This window comes from Gymnoscopelus microlampas, assembly GCF_963454915.1.
Source record: "Gymnoscopelus microlampas genome assembly, chromosome: 17".
Taxonomy (NCBI): Eukaryota; Metazoa; Chordata; class Actinopteri; order Myctophiformes; family Myctophidae; genus Gymnoscopelus; species Gymnoscopelus microlampas.
The window spans coordinates 8538063-8563980 of NC_139954.1; the positions used below are offsets into that span (position 1 = coordinate 8538063).

At 42.4% G+C, this 25918-nt stretch overlaps 1 protein-coding gene across 1 annotated transcript in view; it reads left to right on the forward strand.

Moving 5' to 3' along the window:
• Positions 1-10377: 10377 nt before the first annotated feature.
• The window catches only part of LOC311064258 (titin-like), a gene marked incomplete at its 3' end in the record, with an annotated part of 32276 nt that continues 16735 nt past the window's right edge, over positions 10378-25918 (forward strand). The window contains exons 1-23 of the mRNA XM_084084092.1: positions 10378-10586; positions 15326-15429; positions 15681-15884; positions 16059-16346; positions 16528-16598; positions 16741-17366; positions 17758-17935; positions 18276-18428; positions 18910-19299; positions 20176-20361; positions 20522-20638; positions 21408-21653; positions 22158-22211; positions 22383-22641; positions 22784-22850; positions 23097-23306; positions 23506-23648; positions 23766-23899; positions 24031-24258; positions 24438-24676; positions 24879-25099; positions 25225-25389; positions 25739-25907. Of these exons, the coding sequence (XP_083940218.1) occupies positions 15339-15429; positions 15681-15884; positions 16059-16346; positions 16528-16598; positions 16741-17366; positions 17758-17935; positions 18276-18428; positions 18910-19299; positions 20176-20361; positions 20522-20638; positions 21408-21653; positions 22158-22211; positions 22383-22641; positions 22784-22850; positions 23097-23306; positions 23506-23648; positions 23766-23899; positions 24031-24258; positions 24438-24676; positions 24879-25099; positions 25225-25389; positions 25739-25907 (4439 nt within the window). The 5' untranslated portion in view covers positions 10378-10586; positions 15326-15338. The remainder of the gene's footprint in view (positions 10587-15325; positions 15430-15680; positions 15885-16058; positions 16347-16527; positions 16599-16740; positions 17367-17757; positions 17936-18275; positions 18429-18909; positions 19300-20175; positions 20362-20521; positions 20639-21407; positions 21654-22157; positions 22212-22382; positions 22642-22783; positions 22851-23096; positions 23307-23505; positions 23649-23765; positions 23900-24030; positions 24259-24437; positions 24677-24878; positions 25100-25224; positions 25390-25738; positions 25908-25918) is intronic.

Below are 25918 nucleotides of genomic sequence, written 5' to 3' on the forward strand. Positions count from 1 at the left end.
GCCCCTGGTGTGACTATTATCATGGCAGACCCCTGAACAGTGTGTGTGTGAAGTTGGTGCGTATAGGAGCCATGGTGTGCCTGACGGGACCCCGTCATTCTTAATAGTTATGGTTTTATACTCTACTATACCTGATTGTGGTGGGTGGTGGTGACAGATTAATTGTGTTTTAGGCTGGATGTCCACTTGAGTGACCCTCAGGTCACAACTGGTTAACAGCTGGTTAACAGCTGACACTACAACTCTGTCCTGCTGTGGTCAAAATCATTAGCAATGAATCACTTCAGATGAGTAGTTCCCAAACTTTTTTCCTTAGATTGTACACAAGCTGAGATCACCCGCACACGCACACACGCACACAGTTTTTCCAAACATTTTAACGCCCTAATTATACTTCTTGTACCATGAACAACAAAAACTTTTTTTAAAACTGTATACTATTTTTAACTAATAAAATGGGAGAAATTACTGCAAAGTAGAAGGTCGGCAACACTCCAGATTAAATGAAAGTCTTATGGTGCACGGCTGACACTGAGGAAGACCTGTTTGGTTTAAACGTGTTTGTTGTTTCTGTCTGTGAGAGGTAAAAAAAGAAAGGACATTCATTGTGTGCTGGGCTGCTGGCTATTTCCTCACTTTCACAACTAATATAATGGCACAAAAAGTTATGATTTTCTGCAACATGTTAAACATTTTGGACAACCTACAAACAGACATGGCCTCACACCCCCTGTGATCTTTGGTGCCCCCCCCCCCCCCCCACACACACACACACACACACACACACACACTGCTTTACATAAGTGATTCTGAGGCCACATCTATGCTACGGAGTTTTTGTTTGAAACGCATGCCATTTGTTATGTTTGCATCTGTCATCCACACTAATCAGGCGTCTAAAACAGAGACATTTGAAACGGCTTTATTTTGGAAACGCCGGCACTGGACTTTTGTTAGGAGGGGCAGAGAGACCTTTTGAAATGGACACACACACACACACACACACACACACACACACACACACACACACACACACACACACACACACACACACACACACACACACACACACACACACACACACACACACACACACACACACACACACACTCTCTACCAGTGGTTAATTCAACATGGAGAATGAATTATAGTATAGCCATATAAACTATGGCTTTATAACTCTCAAGAGTTATATAGATAATATCAATGTTTTCTAAATCAGTGATTCACAAACATTTTGGAGTTGCAGAACTGTTTTCTTTGTTTCTTTGTTTTTGATTTTGTTTTATTCCCATGGTTGTTTCACACATTTTCCAAATGCTTTTCAGAAGAAAAACAAACATTTTGCAGATTAAAAAGATAAAATAAAATAAGGCTCATGCAATGTTTCGTGTTCTGAGCTTGTAGAATGGCTATTTTCATTATTGTTGAAAAAGAGAGAGCCGACCTGCTTGCTCAGGGGATAAATGTAATCGTGACCATCAGGTCAAAATTCGTGTCAGATTCTGTGTCTAGGTGAGACATGACCTTTGACACAAGCTAAATGTCTCAATAGAAGAGCAGGGAGACAAAATACAACCACCCCGATTGTATAAGTTATATTGTATTAACATACTCTACCATAAAGATTGGACAAAATTACATTTTAATCGTTTAGAAATAGTTAAATAGTTTCACTTTAAGTGATTAATTCTTAATACTTTGGGTCTCAGGAAGACACCAGGGGGTCTCGAGCAAAAAGAAATGTGGGAACCTCTGCTCTAAATGTTCCTTAGCCAGTGTTCTGTGACTTTCCTTTCTCCAGCTGTCACTATGAACAGCTCTGGATGCTGACTGAGTATTTATTTTTGTACATTTGGGTACAGGTGTAACTATTCCCCCGGCTAAACTATACCCGGGACAGTTTATACCCCTGGGTATAAAACAGACTAGCCTGCTTTAACCGGGTATAAATATACACCTGTGCAACACCATATTTTAGTAAACTATTGTTCAATTTCAGTGAGTAGTGACTCAATAATTTTGTTCCTGTTCAATAAAAAGATTAGCTCCAACGATTATGTCTCTCTTCAGCCAGTCATAATGTAGCATTTGCAATGCTATTTGCAATATGCAACTGACTGACTGAACCTGGCATCCCCAGGCTTTCCAGTTTCCACACAGAGGAAACGGAAAGACTCGAAGAACGATAAGTTGACAGAGTTCAATAGATCAATATTGTAGATCGGTGGTGTAGGCTGCTGTAGGGCTGCTCTCTAGCAGTTTTAGGCAGTAGGATTTAGCATGCAGCTGTCCCTGTGCGGTGTGACACCTGATCCCAGCAGGCTGCATGGTGAAACCCCCCGTCAGGGAACAGAAATGGCCTGGCGATGTAAATCACCCTTCCTCCCACCCCTTTCTCTCACTGTCTCTCTCTTCTCCTCTCCTCTCCTCCTCACACCTCTTTATTCATTCCTACCATCCCTCCTTTCTTTCCCTCCATTAAATTGTCTCTCCTTCATACCTACTTCATACTTCTCTCTCTCCCTTTCTCTCCCCCTCCCTCCCTCACTCACTCACTCACTCACTCAATTCAATTCAATTCAAAGGACTTTATTGGCATGAGCAAACATGGCAATGTTTTATAAAGGCAAAAATGGAACAAAACAGACACCTCTCTCTCTCTCTCTCTCTCTCTCTCTCTCTCTCTCTCTCTCTCTCTCTCTCTCTCTCTCACATGCACACACACACCCCTCCTACCACTCTCTTTAGTTCTGTTTCTACCCCCCCGCCCCTCCAGGGTTAGGCAGACAGAAATAACCTGACGAGGGGGTCAGTGAGAGAGTGGTCACATTTCTCTTCACATCTGGCTCCTATATTATAACACAGTGATTCTGAACCTTCTTCATTTCAAGGAACCCCCAGTTTGATGTGCATTAGGTGGGTCACAGACACCTTTTTGATATGATTCTTCACCTCTTGGGACCCCACTGTAAAATCCTCTGTGTTCATTTAAATGGAACCAAATTGACCGTACACTCCCCGAGTTAAGTAAGCCTTGCCGAGCCCTGCGGCAGGGCAGGTGGAGTCTACCCCCTGGGCATGACGCTAGTATGTCTCAGGGACTTACCCCAATCTAACCCTTGGTGCTGAGTGCCAAGCAGGGAGGCATTGCGTCCCATTTTTTGAGTCTTTGGTATGACCCAGCCGGGGATCAAACCCGGTCCCCGACCTCCCAGTCTCAGGGTGGACACTATAACCACAAGGCCACTGAGCCGGTGGCCTTGTAACTCCCCGAGTTACTGACCCAAAAAGGGTCCATTTGGACCCCTGGTGGTCCCCAGACCCGATGTTGAGAAACAACATCACAGTGGTTGTCAACCTTTTTCAGGCCGTGCCCCCAAAATAATCATATTGTAACTGGGGACCCCCAAAAATTATCATATTTGAACCGGGGACCCCTCGAAAACAATAATATTTGAAATGGGGACCCCCACCCTGACAAGCACTTGGAATTGTATGAGTTGTGGCATCGCATGTTGTTTGACTCGGTTCCACAGATAATTGTGAAAATAGCCGATCTACAAGCTCACAGCGCCTCGATCGGCTATTTTTTTTTCTTTAATTCTCGTTCGTATTTTTTAACAAAGTTTGGCCAGTTTTTATAGTATAGTTGATTACTTTTGATGCAGTAATGGTCTTTTTAGTTCTTTTAGGTATTAAAAGGTCTTAAAGGTCCTTAAATTGTCACTTTACTGTCATCTGGGGTCCCGACCCACAGGTTGAGAACCAATTTTCACTGAGACAAAACATAATTATATTATAATTAACAGGATGTGATGCATCACACAGATTCAAACCTGTACCCTTGTAGCTTCTGTAAAAACATCCACACAACAACCGCTGCACCACAGCTGTGATGTTAGTGGAAACATGTGGGCTTTCCTAGAGATCACTGGTTCTCAATGTGGGGTCTGGGGGCCTCCAGGGGTCCTTGAGGGGGTCCTAGGCTAAATTATTGACAATTAGGAACCAAATGGACCCTAATGGGCCTGTAACTCTTGAGAGTGTACAAATGGAACCAAATGGATCCATTTGGCTCCATTTGTACACTCAGAGTTAAATGAACACTGAGGATTTTACAGTGCGGATTATGGTCCCAGAGTGAATATGCATCAATTTGGGGGTACGTGGCCTAATGCATATCAAACATCCTTGAATTTAAAAAAGGCTGAGAATCATTGTTCTAGATTGTTTATTGAGGCGATAACAGACAGACAGCACATTGGTCTTAATTCACACATTATGCTGATTCTCACTGGATCTCTTCTCTCTTTGTGTCGACATCAACACCTCTCACCTCCTCAGCACCCACACCTTATTGACACACCCCTCCTCCTATTGACACACCTCCTACCATTACAGCTGCTGCCATTTGACCACAAAGAAAAACATTATTTTCAAAGATGCTTTGAAATGGACCAAATAGACTAACTAACACATCACCACTGTTTTAATCTGTGCCTTATCCTTTGTGCCTTGCTTTGATATACAGTGGTGGAAAGTAGCTGAGTATATTTACTCAAGTACTAACTAAGTAGCATTGTACTACTGTACTTACAAGCTACTTTTACTTGAGTATGTTTGTTTTTCAATGCTTTATACTTCTACTCCATTACATGGCTCAGAGGCAAATATTGTACTTTTTACTCCACTGCAATGATTAAAAAACTTTAGTTACTTTGACGATTTAGATTAATATTACAAAATATACATGAATGAACTAAGCCCCATTTTATACTTCTACGTCTATTAAGAAACAGCAGATTTACAAGCGCCGTGGCGTGTTGTGAGCTTGTAGATCAGCACATTTTGAAAGAAGTGCCTACTTTTGGTACTGTAAATATATTATGATGTCAATACAATGTTAGTTAAGGCTCAACTGTTAAGCTATGTTACCTGAAATAGCCATGTACCACGTTACAACGCATCGTGACATGTTGTGTACTTGTGGATTCACTATTTTTAGTTTAATTTATTTTCTTTCGTCATATGTGTGATAGCATAAATATTTAAATTTCATAGGGTAATGCAAAAACTATATATATACTGTATATATATGAAGCCATACAGTAGCTTATTGCAACTGAAAGAGAAAAACTATCAAAGGGGAGAAACAAAAAACAAGAACAAAGGCGACACTTTACATGATTACTGTACATTGCAATGTGTATGCTATATAACAAATACGTTTTATGCTTTTTTGTAATTTCTGATCTTGTTTTTAAGTAATTTTTTGAATTTGTTTAATGTGCTACACATTTTCACGCCCTTTTCAAGGCTGTTCCACAAGGTTTCTCCGTGCCCATGACAGGGAGACCAGGTGGAAAATGTCTAATAACCTTCTCTGAAGTGTTTGCATCTGTTAAAGCAAGTTCGCCTTGAGGTCCATTATGGTGTTGAGTTCAGTGGTTTCCAAAAAGTGGGACGGGACCCATTTTTGGGTCACAGACAAACCTTTTATGGGTCGCGAGTAAATATCCCTTTATTTTTGTTATTTCCTACACTTTGATTTTAATTATTATTTCAAAAGATTTAAAAAAAAAAGAACATTTCAAATTAAAAGCAAATTCTTTTTTTTTTCAAAAGTCATTAAACAAAAAACACCATGAATTAGGAAAACAAGAATAGGTTCAAGAAGTAGTGAAAATAGCTGCTCTACAAGCTCATGAGTTGTGAGCTTGTAGATCGGCTGTTTTCACTAGTTTGAGTTCCATGGAGACATCAATCTTCTCTTTTTGGTCTTGAGCTAAAACGTTTGGTAACCACTGTGTTAAAGCAAGTTCACCTTGAGATCCATTACTGTTTTTAGTTGATGCTTGCTCCCAAAGTAGGGTCCAGGGGCCAACAGGGGTCCAAATTGAGGTCCATTTGTATACTCTCAGAGTTAAATTAATACCGAAGAAGTTTACAATATAGATTGGGTTCCCAAAGATACAAAATGGTTCCATTTATACACTCTCAGTTACACACCTGTAAAGGTCCATTTATTTTGGACCCCTGGCGGGCCCTGGACCAGATGTTTACCATATCCACTGTAACTGGGATGTCTAGTTTGTTTAAGTCTCAGTTGAGGTTTCCATTCAGGTGTATTGTGATTGTTAGGGACTTAACATCTGTTTACTTTGAACACATGGCCTGGATGTCAACAGCTGTCCCACATCAAGCACCAGTGGCTTGCAGTACATTGGACTCATTAACCACTTAAGCCATAATGTACTTCATTGTACGTCAAATAACGAAAATAGCCGATCTACAAGATCACAATGCGGATGCGACGTGTTGTGATCTTCCTTGTAGATCTGCCACTTTTTAAATCTTTTGAAACATTTTCAGAAAACCTTTTGTGGTAAGCTACGACAGTGATTTTCATGTCAAGGACCCCCAAATTAATGTGTATTATTTTGGCTTTCAGATGGGACCCCTATCTACAAACTCATGGTACATCGTGTCATGACGTGCTGTGAGCTTGTAGGCCTGCTGTTTTTCAAAATAAATTGAGAACATCTGCTATTTTCAAATACCAAAGTATAAAATAGTGCTTAAAACTAATTGTGATGCTATGTTAAATAACTCCGCTGCAGTGGTGTAAAGTAACTAAGTACATTTACTCAAGTACTGTACTTAAGTACAATTTTGAGGTACTTTTACTTTACTGGAGTATTTCCAATTGTCTATACTTTTACTTCTACTCCACAATATCTTGGAGGCAAATATTGTACTTTTACTCCACTACAATTATTTGAAAACTTTAGTTACTAGTTACTTTTGCAGATACAAATGATTACGTCCGCAAGGACTTTTATGAACGGACCTGTTAGACAAAGTATTTTAAATGTAAATATGTTGTTTTACATTTTTTTGCCTAATAAAATATTCAATCAATCAATCAAAAAAACATACATTAACCACTTCAGCCCTATTTTATACCTAGACTGTTTGAAAATAGCAGATCTATCTGCTATTTTCAAACATTTTAGTACTTTTACTTTTGGTACTTTAAGTACATTTTGATACCAATAATTGTGTACTTTTACTCAAGTAAATGTTTTATTCCGGACTATTACTTGTAACTGGAGTACTTCTACATTGCAGTGTTGATACTTTTACTGAAGTAAAACATTTGAGTACTTTTTTTTCCCACCACTGCTCCGCTGTGGGCAACACCTGGAATCTCCTTCAAGGGGGGCCCCTGGTGGGTCCCCGGGCCACACGTTGAGAAACGGTAGCCTCCTACACTGCTGCTGTTACAGGTGTGATCCCCAGCGCAGCTGTGAGACCTGTCACCATCGAAAGCCATTTGATCATGTGATCCAATGCAATGAGGGGGACGGCCTTAACATAACAAAGGTACAGTGGCAAGGTTTAGGTCACGCCCCTTTATAGATGACCTGAGCCCATGATGATGCCACTGACCTCATTCTAATCTATACATTAGTGTGGTCTACACACACCATCTAGAGCTCCGCACTACTGGACCTTCTAATCCCAAAATACACCCATATCAGGTGAATTTATACCTTGGAAGGTTTATTTTTTTTTCATCTTGGATTTATAAGCATTTTATGCTTACTTTGCTGACTTTTTTCAAGTATCTTTTTAATTCAAATTGGAAGATGGAAGAGAAATCTTCTTTTTCATCTATTACATACACTTCAAATAATTCAACTTCTTCCACGTCTTCGAATGCATCTTCACCGCCCACGACGAGCTGGAGCACCGCCGCCCACCAAAGGTAAGCTCTTTTTATTTTTCAGTGGTGGACAAAGTATATGTACTCAAGTATTCCAAAGTACAAATTAGTAAGTACATTTCCTTTTTAATGTCAATGCATTGCAGTGTTGAAATTTTGAACATTTACCCAAAAAAGAATAGTGAAAACTATAGTGAAAAAAGAAGATCTACAAGCTCACTTATTTTCACTATATTTGAAATAGGGCATTTGTAAGTTTGGGTGCCAATTTAAAAATCGAGAAAATCATGAAAAATAATGATTCCACAAATGTACTTAAGTACAGTACTCAGGTAGATGTACTTAGTTTCTGTCCACCACTGTTTGTATGTATTATTGTATGTAATAGTGAACCCTGCATAGACCAGTGGTGCCTTACAGGACAGTAACTCTGAGAGTGTACAAATGGAACAAACTGGACCCTTTTGGTTTCATTTGGATACTCTCAGAGTTATGGGGGTCTGTTGACCTTAATGCATACCAAACTGGGGGTCCTTTGAAATGAAAACGTTTGAGAACCATGCCACAGACCCATTGAGACACACCCACACAACTATGTTACTGGCAGTGTTGCCATGGACTGCTTATTCTAAGCGACTTTGGCCTTGTAAATATTGGTAGTTGCGGGTTGTGTTTTTGTGGGCTTGTTTCTAAGGTGTAGTTGCTTATTTGGGCTTGTTTCCTAATGTTGATTAAACCAGTGGTTCTCAAACATTTTCATGTATTTGTCTGTGGACTGAAAATATTATGTGCCAGGGACCCCCATACCAGATTTGTGTTGTTAAAATATTCCACATTGTTTTTGAAAATAGCAGATCTACAAGTTCAGAACGCATCGCACTGTGACGCTTTGAGCTTGTAGATCGGCTTTTTTCAAATAGCCAATGTATATAAGTTGATGTGCTCATGTGGCCTAGTTGCTACTTTTGGGCTTGTTTTCATAGCCCTTGTTGCTTATTTCTCTCACAAAATCTGGCAACACTGGTTAGTGGTCGTTACATACAGTCACTGGTTATGTCCATAGAGGTATAAGGTTATGTCACTGGGTTACGTACAGTGTTGCCATGTCTGCCATATAGTGTTGCCAATTATAAGCGACTTTGGGCTTGTTTCTCTCGCAAAATCTGGCAACACTGGTTAGTGGTTACATACACTACAACTACATTATATAGGCTGTTTTAAAGGTGATGTAAGTGGTACTTTTTTGGGTTAAAACTAAAATATTTTGTTAAAAGGTTCAAACTCTATATCCTGATAGTAAACATTGCTATAGAATAGTGTTATTTTTTTGTTTTACATTTCTAATTTCACTTATTTATCCTGTATGCTGTATGAGTTCAATCTCGGATAAAATTGGAATATGTACTTTCTGTTTTATAAAGAGCTGGAGAGACGGGGAGACTCCTGTTACTGAATGAACACCCTAGCAATGATTACTAACTCTATATAGAGCTATTTAACACTTATTTTAACAAAAGAAAACCACTGGCTGCACCTTCAATATGTAGCTGTAGTTATATCCATTTCTCTGTGTACAAAACTATGGATTTTGAGCTGGAGAAATAGATAGCTACATATTGACGGTGCAGCAAGTGGTTTTCTTTTGTTAAAATAAGTGTTAAATAGCTCTATATTGAGTTAGTAATCATTGCTAGCGTTCGGTAACAGGAGTCTCCCCGTCTCTCCAGCTCTTTATGAAACAGAAAATACATTTTACAGATTCCAATGTTATCCAATCAGGAGAGAGAACTCATTCAGGATACAGTATGGAACACTATTCGTTCTCCTCATGGGATGAAATTAGCAACCCACCTAAAAATGTAGAGAGGAAGACCCCTGTTTCTAAACAAACACTCTATTCTATAGCAATGATTACTATCAGGATGTAGAGCCTTGAACCTTTTAACAACATCTTTTAGTTTGAACCAAAAACAATATCACTTGCATCGGCTTTAAAACAGCCTATATAACTAGTGTATGTAACCCAGTGACATAACCAGTGACTGTATGTAACAACCAGTTAAATAGTTGTGTGTTAAATAGCGGTATATTTCCATAGTAATCATTGCTATGCAATGATTACTATGGGAATACACAGCTATTTAACACATATTTGAACATAAACAGGTAATTATAGTGTGTGCGTGTGTGTGTGTGTGTGTGTGTGTGTGTGTAAATACACAGTTTGTCCCTGTCTTGTAACAGGGGTGTTGTCTGCTGGTTTGACTGACAGGAACAGCCTCTGTCTCTCCTTTTGGTCACCAACTATTTAATGACTCAGGACCTCTGGTTAACCTCTGCCTAACCGGCAACTATCCCATAATTATATTGATCACCTTTGAGGCTGATTACGTTGAAAACAAATCAATGCTCAAAGAATCCTAGACACAAAGTTAGAATCAAAGCTGTTATAACAGCATCAGTGACGAGGGACCCCCGAGGGGTGAGCTTGCATAAATGGCTGCCTTCTCCCATCATGCAACCATGCATCCTGAGAGGGACGGCCAATCAGGAGCGGCCTCGCACCGCTGATGCAGTAGTGACCCCCTGGTATATAAAGTTAAACAACCATATTGCCACTTCTGAGCAGTTGGAGCATTCCCAGCCTTGCCTCGGGTGTAGGGATTGCAAGGAGAAGAAAACAGAACTGCACGGCGTCTAAACTGTGTAGTTTTGTTTTTTGGGGGGATATTTTGAGGTTCGATCGTTTTCTCACCTTGGATCTTTTCTGGAAAAGCTTTCTGGATATTGAAGGAGATTGTTAATAATCATCTGGGCTAAGCCCCAACAGTCCCAGGCACCCTTGTGGATACAAGTGAGTAGTTTCAAACTTGTATCCATCCACACATAAATAACCTTGTTAACAGCTATATAATCTCTGCCTGTGCAGTGTTGATATGGATACATTGATGTCTATGGAGTGCTGTCACTGATGATAAGGTCACTGTGATAAGAGAGAGAGGTTGTGTTGGATTGGTGCATCTTTGTATACAATGTCTTATTTCTTTTCTCCTTTTATTTCTGCATTTAGTTCAGTGCTGTTTGCTTTTAAAAAGTTTCATATGCATGCAATTGGGATGCAACGATTTGAGAACCGCCAAGAATAGCCCTCTGATAGCATTAGAGAGGCGTCTCAGCTGGGTGGCCATGGCTTTTTAAGGGAATCAGCAGCTAGGGGATATCAGTTGTACCTCCAGCTATGTGCCACATGGTGGCTGTCAATCAAATTTGGTTTGGGGCCTGGCGTGGGGAGGGGAGGGGGGGGTGTCCAGGGGGTATTTTTGGCCACTGCCATATCTGTCGCTCAGATTCCAATCATCAAACATCGGAAGTTAAGCCAGGGTTCTTTCCAGTGGGAGTTTTGTTGATTAGTAATAACCATCATCTGGGCCATTTGTCTGATGAGAATGACTGCTGTCAGCCCTTATGGGTGTGTGTCAGTAGCATGAGTGAGGGAGTGAGTGGTGTCGATTAGAACACATTCTTATTCATCACACATACCTGTGAAGAGTGAGAGTGTACACACTCTCAGAGAGTTACAGACCGGTAAGGGTCCATTTGTTTCCTAATGAATCATTTAGCTGGGTACCCCCCTGGAACTCACTCAAGGACCCTTGGGGGTCCCTGGACCCCACTTTGAGAACCAGCACTCTAGCAAGCTAAACTGATGCTGGTAAATGAAGTGAAGATTGAATAGAACCAAGTGTGCTTCATTGTCTCAAGCATTATTGAAAATATATGATACTTCATTTATGCTTTATGAATAATGTACTGAGTATATCTTTAATATGTATGTGCTTTTGTATCACATTCAAGCACTACTTGCTCGAGTGTACTCAAGTACTACTTGAGAATACAATTTAAATATACTTTTAATGCTATTTGTACACTTACAGTACATTATATTTTTAATATACTAAAGCAGTGGTTCTCAGAGTGGGGTCCAGAGACCACCTGGGTTCCTTGAGGGGGTTCCAAGTGGACACTTACAGGTCTGTAACTCGAAGAGTTATGAAATGAAAAAGGAGGAGGGGTTTGGTGGCCATTAGAGTGACACAGGGACAGCAGGCAGGGGACAGTGGACAGGCCATGCTGCTATAACCGGCCACCAGCCGTCAGCCAGGCTATAACAAGCCTGTGTGTGTGTGTGTGTGTGTGTGTGTGTGTGTGTGTGTGTGTGTGTGTGTGTGTGTGTGTGTGTGTGTGTGTGTGTGTGTGTGTGTGTGTGTGTGTGTGTGTGTGTGTGTGTGTGTGTGTGTGTGTGTGTGTGTGTGTGTGTGAGAGAGAGAGAGAGATGGTGTTATATGAGGCTGGCTTCAAGCACATGTTCACATTCTGGCTGTAGATAGATCACAGTGGTGGAAGAAGTACTTGAGAAGTACTTACCTTGAGTAAAAGCAGAAATATCACAATGTAGAAATACTCTGTTGCATGTGAAAGGCCTGTATTAGACTTTGACTTGAGTAGAGGTACAAATGTACTGGCAACTATACTCACAGTACCAAAATAAAAGTACAAAAATCTTTCAAAAATGTTCATTCTTTAAAAAAAATGTCAATCTAGAAGCTCAGAACGTGTGACAATGGGCTGCGTTGTGAGCTTGTAGATTGACAATTTTTGAATAGCCTACGTATAAAATAGGGCTTAAGTGGTTAATGTATGTAAGTCAACAGGGCCTTGCTATAGACCCATAACTGTGTTGTTGAAAGTACATGAGCATACTGTATACTCATTCTAATAACTATTAACTAATGACAGGTGCATTAATAAATGAATTAATTTCATGAAGCTGATTGCTGTTTCTCAATCTGGTTGGTAATGTGACTGTGGAGATAGGAAGTTTTAGTATTGGGTCATAGTTCAGATATGTGACTAGACAAATTAGACAGTAGAGGTGTGTAATTGCATTGGATTATCTTGGTCTGAAGACAGTCTCGTGTGTATATATAGCATATGACACTGTTTCTCAACATTGGGTCAAGGGACCACCAGGAGTCAAAATTGACCGTTTACAGGTCTGTAACTCTGAGTGTGTCTGCAAATGGAACCCAAAGGGCCAATTTGGTTCCATTTGTACACTCAGAGTTAAATTAACAATGAGGATTTTACATTGTAGATATGTGTCCCAGAGCTGTGGCCTCATTGTATACCAAGCTGTGGCTCCTTGAAATTAAAAAGGTTGAGAATCCCTGATAACATCCCTGATCCCTGGAACATTTATATTATACAAAAGGCATGTGTTTTCCGTGTTAGTGTTATGTGCTTGGTACAATGGATGCATGTTATGTAAGTGTTGGCAACTACTTACGTTTTGGACCTTTTTTAGAATTAGCCACATGGAACAGCACCATGACTATCAGATGAATATGGGCAGAATAACTGGCTGTGATTTTATCATGCGTCTCATAAGTGCTTGGAGAGCGAAGGCAGGGCTCTGTGTGCAGATAAAGTTGGTTGACATTGAGGCCAGAGGCTATTATTAGTCCCTGACCGGCTCTCATGTCTGGAACACAACACAACACAACACAACAACCCTTTATATACTGTACAGTATCCAGGTCAATCAAAGGTTGTGCATACTGGCAATAATGTTGCTGCTTGTGAAGTCTTAACCATAACCACTTTAACCCTAGTTAACTGGACCTGAGTTGGCTCTGTACTTGGACTGCTTTTTCCCCCTCTAGACCAAATCTCTTTGTCAAAAATACCAGATTTCCAAGCTCACAATGCATGTAGATATGGTATTTTTGGCGAACGTTGCCCCCAGAATAGGGATGCTGGGATTCAATTAGTTAAGCCCTATTTTATACTTTCAGAACTTTTCATAAGTAGCGAGAGTAGCAGATCTACAAGCTCACTCGCTTGTGCTTCTTCTTTTGTTATTGTTGGCAAATTTGGAATATTTTCACCTATAATGACATGCTCAAAATGTGGTGAAGTGGGTGAATTGTGACTACTGTGTAAATGTGTTTAGTTGGTAACTTCACACTTAAGAAGTGGTTAGAATTGTTAGTTAACTTTGAGGGTGAAAGTTCTCCATTGTCATGGTGTGAGTTTGTCACTTGTCATCCTGGGAGGGACGTGCTAATTATGCAGATGTTAACATAATGTTTTAAACCTGTTACATTATGTAGATCAGGGCTCCTTGAGGGGTGTTTCAAATGGACCCTTTACAGATGTGTAACTCTGAGAGTGGGCAAATGGACCATTTGGTTCCATTTGCACACTCTCAGAGTTAAGGGGGTTCTTGAAATCAAAAAGTTTGAGAACCACTGGTGTAGTTGTTGACATTTAAACCTGCTAAGTGCTAATTATGCAGATGCAGATTTTAGCAAATGTTAGGTGATGTGTCTTAAACAGCTGTAGTGTTAGACACACCTGGCTGGTGGCTGGTGTTATTAGTTCCCAGGCTGCATCCCTCCAGCTGTTATCAACACAATATTAGGACGCCTGTCTTAATGTTGGCAAAACATATCTTGTCAGACTATGCACAGCCCTGCAGAGTGGGACATGTGTAGAACCATTCATTTATTTGGTTGTTTTATGAAATAAAATAAAGTTTTAAAAAGCGCATGTTTTAGCTTTTTTGGTGGTTTCTGTGCTAATTGCTACATTATAAGATACATTCAGATCCATTTCTATCTCACTCTGTGTCTCAGAGGGCTGTGGACAGTTCAGAAACCTGTCTACCAATGACATCATCAGTAGGCGGGTTTAGCAATTTCAAACAAGATAACTGCTTGTTTGGCCCTATAGTGTAAACAGGGCGGATGTCAGTGTTAACCAAATGAGTCCCGGCGTCCTGTTTCTGGGCATGTCATAACTCATAAGTAATCATTCGGTGAAAATAGGCAAACATTCTGTGAAATTAGCTGATCATTAGCTGATCATAATGGTGGGGGGGGGGGGGGGGGGGTGTAGTGGAATGTGAGGTCTGTGGAGGTGACAAGCTGACATAGGACCAGGTGCAGAGGAAACTGATGACTTCTCGGTCTATTAATACCCTGCTGCCTTCTGCCAGCTGCCACCAAGCCCTGCTAGAAACATCACTCACTCACACATCAAATAAAACAATACAACCTAAACCAAGGTTGTTATAGTTAACTACAACTAACTACAGAACTACAGCTACAGTAGAATTTAAATTTTAGTTGACTGAAATAATCAAGGCCTTTCCAAAACAAATTATAACTAACTGAAACTGTGCAAACTAACTATAACAAACTAAAACACTGTTGTCAAAAATAGCTGATCATAATTGACCAAGACTTAGGGGGCTCTGAACCCCAAAATACCCTGTACACAGCACTAGCATCTTGACTATTAGTGTTTAAATGTCCTTGGGTACTGCACCCAACTGCCTGGGTGTTGTTCAGTAGCAGTGGTGGAAAAGTATAAAAAGTATAACATTTACTTTTTATACTACAAGCAAAATGAGTGTATATTTTGATGCCAATGCTTTTGTACTTTAACTCATGTAAAAACATTTTGAATACAGGATGTTTTACTTGTACTTCTTCCACCCACTGATTAACTCCCGATCTGTCTCTGCAGGGTGCCGACCAACATGTCTACACAGGCGCCAACGTTTACACAGCCGCTGCAAAGCGTTGTGGCACTAGAGGGTAGTGCCGCAACGTTTGAGGCTCAAGTTAGTGGTAAGGAAAACATCTCATCACCTCAAAACTACTGGATGTAATACTGTGTTTACTGTTTAGTTTTATAGGTGCAGCAAGTCATATTCTTTTGTTAAAATGAATGTTAAATAGTTCTATATTCTGCTAGTAATCATACCTGCATTTGGCAGCAGATTTGAACCGGAAACACATATGACCATGTCATATATATGTTTTGGGTTCAAACGTTCATTCTTCTAATTAACTCCAACACTGTTGGTTGTGTCCATAAGGTTCTCCAGTTCCTGAGGTGAGCTGGTTCCGTGATGGCCAGGTTCTTTCCGCTGCCGCTTTGCCCGGCGCGCAGATCTCGTTCAGCGAAGGCCGCGCTGTTCTGATGATCCCCGCTGTGGCAGCCGCACACAGCGGAAGATATTCCGTTAGAGCCACCAATGGAGCTGGACAAGCTACAAGCACAGCTGAACTCCTAGTTACAGGTAGGCCTCTCACAGTTATTACACAATCACCTGATCGCAATTATCTGACATAATCACAATTCTTTTTTTAATTTGTGTTGAATAACTGACCTCAGATAAGATCATAATGGTTGCTTCCAAGCTGTTTTCTCTCACAGAGTCTAAAAACAAAACCTTGTTGTGTTTCGTCCTCAGCTGAGACCGCGCCACCCAACTTTACACAGAGACTTCAGAGTTTGACCGTCAGACAAGGCAGCCAAGTGAGACTAGATGTTGTAGTGACAGGAATCCCTACACCCGTTGTGAAGTTCTTCAGAGAGGGAGCAGAGATCCAGAGCTCCCCGGATTTCAGCCTCGTTCAGGAAGGAGAGCGTTACAGTTTGATGATCGCAGAGGCCTTCCCGGAGGATTCTGGAACCTACTCTGTAAATGCTACCAACAGCAGTGGACGGGCCACCTCCACCAGTGAACTATTGGTTCAGGGTAAGCCTCTTTTCCTCTGTAGAACAAAGCGGTTTAGTGCTACCTACTGAGGCTACACATTCTGAACATCTATGGATTTCAGCTGGTGTGGAAATGTTCATGGCCATGTTCATATGACATGACCAAAATAGGGAGGATTTTACTGTGCATTAAACAGAACATCTGCTTCCACTGTGTCTAGGTGAGGAGGCCGTTCCAGCCAAGAAGACCAAAACAGTGATTTCAACTCGTCAGGCCAGAATGGATACAAGGGTACATGCACTCACTGCACACACATACTGTACAGTGGTCTACAACCGACTGCTAGTCTGCCTCTTGCTGGCATGATGATTTTAGCTGAATAGGAATGATGTTGTTATGGTTGTAAGTAACCTGCTCTTCTCTCTGGTTCCAGAGCGGAGGGAGTAGCTTCCAGGCTTCCAGCTTCCAGGCTTCCAGCTTCCAGGCTTCCAGCTTCCAGTCTTCCAGTATGCAGGCCTCCAGCATGCAGGCTTCCAGCATGCAGGCTTCCGGAGGCATGATGCAGGCTTCCGGAGGCATGCAGGTTTCCGGAGGCATGATGCAGGCTTCCGGAGGCATGATGCAGGCTTCCGGAGCCGGAGCCATGATGCAGGCTTCCGGAGCCGGAGGCATGATGCAGGCTTCCGGAGCCGGAGCCATGATGCAGGCTTCCGGAGCCGGAGGCATGATGCAGGCTTCCGGAGCCGGAGGCATGATGCAGGCTTCCGGAGCCGGAGCCATGATGCAGGCTTCCGGAGCCGGAGCCATGCAGGCTTCCAGCATGCAGGCTTCCAGAGTCCAGGCTTCCAGCATGCAGGCCTCCAGCCTCCAGGCTTCCAGCCAGTCTACAACCACGATGGAGATGCACGTAGGAGGAGGCATGCTGATGGCACACAAGACCCCTCCGCGGGTTCCTCCAAAGCCTAGCTCGAAGTCCCCAACGTCCCTTGTCTCCAAGGGACGCCAGCAGTCCCCCTCCCCCGTCAGACACGTCAAGGCTCCCATCCCAACACCTGTCAGGTCAGTGTTTTCCCAAACTATGGGTCAGGAGTCGGGACCCATTTTTGGGTCGCAGAATCATTTATGTTGGTCACGAGTAAATATGCCCTTCTTAATGTTAAAACTGTTATTAAAAAATATTCCAAAACTTTTAAGAAATAGTGAAAATAGCAGCGTGTTGCTGTAATGCTAGAGTTTAGTACTAAAGGGCCGTTCGCACCGAGCACTATAACTGTAACTCGTTCACCATTGTCTTTTGTTATAGTTGTGGTGTAGACTCCGCCATCCACTTGAGATTTTTTAAAACTGTATATTTATAGTTATGGTTATAGTTGCTGCGTGTAAATGGAGTGATGAGGCTTGCTGGTTCAGGTATGTAATAAGGCCTCCTTCATATCCATTCCCCATGCAGGCCTGCCTCTCCCACTTCAAGAATCTCAGTCTCCCCCATCAGGCCTGTCAGGTCCCCACTCACCGCACGCAAGCAGCTGGCCCCCGGAGCCGACGTGCTGCCCCCCTGGAAGCGGGGAGATTACCCAGAGCCCACAGCCCCCGCCGCAGAGCCCCACTGGGAGGCCGCCGCTAAAGAGGTAAGACCAGGCCCCACCGTCACCCGGCCATGAGGCCTTGAAATGTTGGATGAGTTGAGGGACCGCACTGCCCTCTAGTGACAGGAGAAGCATCGATGGGACCGATGAGTCATTTGAACACAAACTTTAACTTGTATCTTCCTTGATAACTTCACATCTTTAATCTTTTGACAGGTTTAACAAAGTATTCTAATTACCAGTGAAACAACGTTACGAACAGCATTCCACCTCTTGTTTGTCTGGTATACATGTTGTCTTTGTGACTTCTCTGCCTTCCATGTTTACAAATGAACACAACTGTGTTGTATTTTGAATCTGATTAACGCTCCATGCGAAGCAGAATGCCCTGAATAATGATGATGATGATGATGATGAGGCGGATGACGATGAGGATGAAAGTAGAGTGGTGTCAGGCGTGAAGCTTGGCACAGACGCCTCCTCCAGACATACCAGCAGTGTTTTTATGGACTTAGACTCTACAACACATCACCAGGTAGCTCAGACTGGAAGAACTTTACTTCATAACTCCTCTTTCTGTCATTTATCTGGAGCTGGACTCACCATCACCTTCATTTCCATGTGTTTATTTAACTCTGAGAGCGTGCACATGGAACCAAGTGGACCCGTACGGGTCCATTTGGTTCCACGTGTACGCTCACAGAGTTACAGACCTGTAAGGGTCCATCCATTTGGACCCCTGGTGGTCCCAGGACCCAACATTGAGAAACTAGTGATAGCAGATAGATGTTATTTTTGTGTCTTGATCAGTGGAACTGGAGAAACATTCTTTCCATCTGCAGTCCAGGATTCATTCTATTTATTTGGCCAGTCTATATTTTAGTCAGTATTTATTCTTTATTCAAATCCATTCTGCATTTTTACCTCATACTGTATCTCCAAACACCATCCATCACCATCCACACCATCAGAACACGTGTTCTAATTCTAACTGTCAACATACTGTCCCCCATGAGACTGCTGATGGCCAGGAAGTGGAATGGATGTCACCAGTGGACCTGGTGCCACCAGTCAACTGGGTGCCACCAGTGGTTGAAGATCTAGAACCTGAGGAGTATGAACCAGACATAGAGATGGATGGTTTAAACCATGAGGACATTGGGTTAAATCCCCAGTGTCTTTCCCCTGTTGTCGTCTATGAAGACGTATCCCCTGACCCCGTTGTCGTCTACGATGAAGACCCATCTTCTGAAGTGAAGCATGAGGTCTTTAACCCAGAACAAATCTGCGTGGCTTCAGATAAAGGGCCGTTCTCATGTCCTAACGGAAGCAGTTCCCTTGATATCAATGAAGGAAATGATCTTGAAGAAGTGATGTTTGCTGTTGTGAACCCGCCCAAAGAGCAGGTCATTCAAGAGTGATCACCATCAGTCTTCCTTGGCACAGTTTGTGCACGCTGATCACCTTTCTCTTCGTTCTGTGTTTTTGCAGCTTTTTCCACTGCCACTTGTTTTTTTCTTGCTTCACACTCATTTCTCCACTCTTTGTAGCTCTGTGTTCGTTCACAGCATGTCTGTGATTTGGTCAAATCTCATTGACTGGGGCTGATCCCAGAATCGGTCGCCTCGCGACATTTGTACTGTTTGCAAACAAGCAGAGTCACTGAGAGAGAGAGTCACAACACTCATGCACTTTCGTTGTAAAAAACTGCCAAAACTGAATTACAATACATAATTACAGATTTGGGATTTGTTTTGGGATGCAACCTGATGGTGTTGCTACGAGATCAAAGAGTGTCTTAACTCTCTCTCTGTCAATGGCTCTGCAAATGACTAACCACACCAGTCGAAGTGACATGCTGTACTGTACTGTATGTGTACTGTACTGTATATGCACTTCTTGTGTTTTTGTGCTACTGTTGACTCTCTGCCATGGATGTATGGACATCTATGTAGCGCTCTGGCAATGTGGACAAACATTCAAATATCACCCTATTTTTGACCAACTACTTCGATATGATAACGTGCCGATAATATCGTATTGTGACGATAATATAGCCTACAATTTCTTACAAATTTAAATCTTTTCAAAAATTACGAAAATAGCCAATCTACAAGCTCAGATTGGCTATTTTAGCTATTCAGATTTTATATACATACATACATGGGATGGATATAACATGGATATATTGATCTAGATCTGCTGTATACCCCTAGATAACGGGGATGTAGATCTAAATAGATATATCTATATGTGCTGCCATCATGTCACTGTGTCTCCAGGCTGCGGGAGGGAAGAGGTCAGACGCCGTGGCCACGGTGGTGGCTGCTCTCGACATCTCACGCGTCCGTCTGCCCGTGCATGCGCACGAGGAGCGTGCACGTACCGAAGAGGAGGCTGTAGTACTAGAGTCTCTATTAAGACAACAGATGGTCACTAAGCACCTGACCACTGAACCAACCCTGCAGGTTAGACAGGCTTTTGGTAACAAAAACAAAAACAAAATACAAACTTAGCGTGTAGTCTAGTTTATTAAGTCACTCTCTGATCACACAGTCAGAATAAATTTACTTCAATTCACTATCTAGTAAAATGACTGAAAACTGTGAACTGTGTTGGTCACTCTAGATGCAAAGAACCACAGAAACCATCATCACCCATGTGGACACTGGTCTGGCACCGTCCCCAGTTCCACATTTCACTGTTTCTAAAGTTACTGTCCCTAAGCCTGAAGCTAGCATTGAGGTAAGCCAAGGCAACATCGGGCAAGCAGTACAAAATCGCTCACTTTAGAAATAATTCACCCAAAATATGAAGAGAATGAAACCTCACCAAAACGAAACGCAAAGTTATGGAAATCTAACGGTACTGTAGTTCAATTAGAAGCATTATTTTTGTTTTTACTGCTTGCCTGAGATGCAAAACTCATTGTGAAAGTAGTTTAGAAGTAGTACTGTAACAAAATAATATATACAACAAATAACAAATCAAATTGAGTTTAATAATAACCATTCTTCCCTTTCCCTATTAATCAATAAAACTACTAAATCCAATGTCCCCTAGGACATTTTCTACCAGTTGACCTTAAATTCTCTTTCTCTGTACCTTTTTAGTAAAAAAACTAACGTAGACTCCACCATAAAGGACCATACCGGCATCAGACTCTTTTTCTGTTAATGATTTTTTTTTTTAAATCTTTAGATTGTGCATTGGTTCGTGAATCAGTCTTTTCTCCAGGGACTATGCGTTCAATAATAACCTTTGACAAGAATGAACCGCACACTATTTACTGTGTTGGATTACCTCGTTTCATATTTTCATACCACACTGAACTGAATGGAATGCTATAGCTTCATTGAAAATCAATGGCATATCCTGAAAAATCGTGGAGTCGTGAGTCGTGGGCCAATGGGCTAAAGATGCCAGACCACCGCTATGGTCCTTTAACAAAAAGCATCAACCCATTTTCATCTCGTTGTTGATGGTGTAACACTGTTCTCCTTGGGTTGGTCAGGTTTCCAGGGCAGGCTCTGCTATCGCCACCCTGCACAAAGAGCTATCCTCTGCCTCTTCTGCCAAAACCATCACCAGGCCAGTCAAGTTACCCAGTCCTTCACGTAAAGTTGTGGAGACACGTGTGACAACAGTGGCCACCCCTCCTCCGTTTAAATACTCCTCTGACAAATATCAGGCTGATTTTGGCACTCAGTTTCAGACTGAGATGGTGTCAACAGGAATGTATGAGGACTGGGAAATCCAGGTTTGTAATTGAGTTCCGCAGGCCTGACATGCACAGGCACAGAGCGCCTGAATGCCTGATTGTTGGACCGTCTTTGAACCAGACCTTATGGTTTCTCTGCATCCAAACCAGAATGAAAAAAACCATCAGATCTAGTCAAAATGCCTTACATATCAGACAATCACTGCTTCTGTGAAAATCCTGGCAGAAATACCATAGACCCCCCATAGATAAGTTCTTTAACCGTTCTCCTAGATGCTGCTGACAACCTCCCTCTTTACCTCTTCAGCCCACCCAGCCATCTTGCTTCCTTCCTTCCTTCTATCCTTCCATCCATCCATATTTGTTGTGTCATGCTCTCTTGTTTCACAGCTCCACGTACTGCGTGTGTCTCATCTTGTGGCGTGTGTGGTGTGATGTATTGTAAGCAGTGTTTGGTGTTGGTAGATGTTTCTAACAGACGTTAGATATTGTTTTGGTGGTAGATGTTGCATTTCTAACAGAGGTGTGTCTGTTCTTTTATAGGAGCCAGCTGTTCCTTCTCCCGCTGGAGGAGTGATTCCACCAACCCTGGTGGCTGTAAGTAGAATGCTCAAAAATGTGTATTTAAGGCTACGTTCACACTGGCAGCCCAAATCAGATTTTTGGCCTATCCAGATTGGAATCAGACATTCAATAGATTCAGCATGTTAACTTTGCATGATCAACTGGGTTCCTAAGCGTGTCGTATCGTATTCCTTCTTCTCACAGGGCTTGAAGAACACAAACGTCACAGAGGGTGAGTCGGTGACCATAGAGTGTCAGATCTCGGGTCACCCCACCCCCGTCATCATGTGGTTCAGAGAGGACTACAAGATCGAGAGCTCAATCGACTTCCAGATCACCTACGAGAGCAGCTACGCCCGCCTGGTGATCCGCGAGGCGTTCGCTGAGGACAGCGGACGCTTCACCTGTACAGCCACCAGCGAGGCTGGAACCATCAGCACCTCTTGCTTCCTGCTGGTGCAAGGTGGGTGGAAACCAAGAGAAAAAAAATGTTTATTTGTATTCAACTCTGTATTCAGTGTTTTATATCAACTGAGATCGAATCGATCCATGTGGACACAGACGTACATTGTAGAGGGACTGACCTTAGCTCTGTTTTGTCTTAGTGTCTGAGGAGATCGAGAGCAGAGAGGAGATGACTGTCACTGAAACAGTCGATATTGCACAAAAACTGTGAGTACATAAAAATCACTTCTTACTCAGTGTGGTATTGTTATGTTGGATGGATGTTAAGAATGTCATTTAGATAGCATGTCATTTAGACACATGGCTAGGTTCATTGTTTACACCTGGTATCCTAGTTTCTTTAAGGCACTATACTGTTCTCTCTACACCTATTGTATGTGACTACCTTGTTTATTGACTAAAGTTCAGCTTAGTTCATTGCTTATTTTAACCATGCACATAATGTTCTTCCAGAGTCAGTGAGGAAGTGGAGACCATGTCTCAGGTGAGTTCAGCCGAGGCGGAGGCAATTGCACCGCAGGCTGCTCCCTTCTTCGTCTCCAAGCTCACCGTCCAGAAGCTGGTGGAGGGAGGAAGTGTTGTCTTCCACTGCCAGGTCGGAGGAAACCCCAAACCACACATTATCTGGAAGAAGGGCGGCGTCGCACTCACTGCCGGATACAGGTACATGTTCTATGTCTTTATAAGATCTTTGTGTCTTTCTATTACCGACTCTCGCACACAAGTGATCATATTGGATTTGTGTATTGCCGAAAATAGCCAATCTACATGCTCGTTGTGAGCTTGTAGATCGGCTATTTTCAGAGATTTGGTGTTTTTAAGTTTTACGTGATTTTAATGGCTTATCGCCACTGTCCATTAGATACAAAGTTGCCTACAAGAAGGAGACCGGAGAGTGCAGGTTGGAGATCTCCATGACCTTCGCTGATGACGCAGGAGAGTACTCTGTCTTCATCAAGAACCAGTTGGGTGAAGTGTCAGACTCTGCTAACCTGCTGGAGGAAGGTACTGTATGCTGACCAGTCCAGAGTTGTACACATGCTGTTAAAATAAATCCAGTACTTATTGAGTTGAATTTATATAATAACAGGGTCGCTAACTTTGAAATGTGTCCTTTTGCAGAGGAATATGAAATGTACATGAAGAAACAGGAAGCCACCTTTAAGACTGAAGTGACAGCCATGGTACTGGAGCCTGCGGTGGGAGATGTTGCTCCAGCCGAGCTGGTCACCTCGACGACTATTATTTCTGGACAGGTAGGATCCAAACCACTGGTTCTGGAATATTTTTTAATTTCAAGGACCATCAGTTTGATCGGGGCAGAAAGGGTGGGTATCTATAGACTAGATTATTTCTCAGAGCTCACTTGACTTTTTCTTTTCTGCAGGAATTCCATTTGTCAGCCTTTGAGCTGAGGATCATCCAGGAGATTGAGCTGCGTATCATGACCATCACCTACAGAGAGCTGGTGACACACGACGGAGAGCTGATGGTGACCGCAGTGGAGGAGGAGGCCGTCCAGTCCAGCTTCCACACCGCCGTCAAAAACTACCGCATCATGGAGGGCATGGGTGTCACCTTCCACTGCAAGGTGGCAGGAGCCCCACTGCCCAAGGTATGAATAATAATCATATTTTATGAGAATAACAGTCAAAAGAAAACATTATTTTGATGTGGACTAGCAGTGCAACTGTTAATTGAACAAATTGATTTAAATAAACTAAAAAAAGAATATCTAAAATAGTTAAAATATGTCAGGAAATACTCACCATTTTCCTTGTTTTTACTCAACAGATTGCCTGGTTCAAAGATGGCAACCGTCTGCTTCCCGGTGGCCGCCACCAGATGGAGGTTCTTCAGGATGGCAGGGCCAGTCTGCGCCTGCCCGTGGTGCTACCAGAGGACGAGGGCGTTTACACCGCCTTTGCCAGCAACATGAAGGGAAACTCTGTCAGCTCTGGAAAGTTGTACGTGGAGACCTCTGCTGGAGCACCTCCACGATACACACCCCAGCCAGCCATGCAGAGAATCAGGTACCATTTGACACACTTGGGTCATTCCCCACCTTTGCATAGATTGTTTGTTCTATTGTACATAGAAGTGTTGTTTTTTCCAGTCTAGTGCCTGTAGATTGGTTCACATCTAAGTCTGTGGACAAATTATATAGAGTATAGAGTTTGGATTTCATATCCACTAAAATAACCTTTGACATGGTTGACTTCTGTGTTTTGTCAGGTCCACATCGCCCCGTTCCCTGAGTCGCTCTCCTGGACGTTCTTCCAGTCGCTCTCCTGCTCGCAGGCTCGATGAAACAGACGAGGCTCAGCTGGAGAGACTCTACAAGCCTGTGTTTGTCATCAAGCCGTCCTCAGTCAAGTGCGCTGAGGGGCAGACTGCCAGATTTGACCTGAAAGTTGTTGGCAGACCAATGCCTGACACATACTGGTTCCACAATGGTACGAGACATTTAGATCTTGACTCCACACACTAGAAACTAGGATGTTTTTATATATCGTCGCTTTCGGGTGGAAACCGGAGGAAAAGTGCTATAATTAATACAAATGTAATCTGTTCTTCTCAGGCCAACAAATTATCAGTGACCACAACCACAAGATAGTGGTAAAAGAAGATGGAACTCAGTCTCTGATCATAGTTCCAGCGATGCCCCACGACTCTGGAGAGTGGACCGTTGTTGCTCAGAACAGAGCTGGAAAATCTACCATTTCTGTTACTCTTACAGTTGATGGTGAGTTTACTGATCACTTTGCATATGCACCATTTCTGGAGTCCAGTGTTATTTTTGCTATTTTTTTGTATCTTGTAACTTCACCTTGAACTTCATTGTATTGTCACATCACAAGTGTACACCAGGTATGAAATTACCAATTGAACTGAGGGCATGTAAGACTGACATCACCATCTAGTGGCTGCATTTAAAAACTGCAGCAGGTAGACCAGATAAAGTTGTTATATGGTTGGAATTGTACAACATTGTGTGGCATACTGTATTATCCCCTACCTGATGGTAGCAGCGTGAACAGACTGTGGGTGTGGTTAGTGTCTCTGATGACCAATGCTATGTTAACCATCCACAGCTAAAGAAACCCTGCTGCGCCCCCAGTTCACTGAGAAGCTGAGGAACCTCAGTGTGAAAGAGGGCACTCTGGTAGAGTTGGCTGTCAAGGCCATTGGAAACCCCCTCCCTGACATTGTCTGGCTGAAAAACAGTGACATTGTCACCCCACATAAGCACCCAAATATCAAGTAAGTATTGC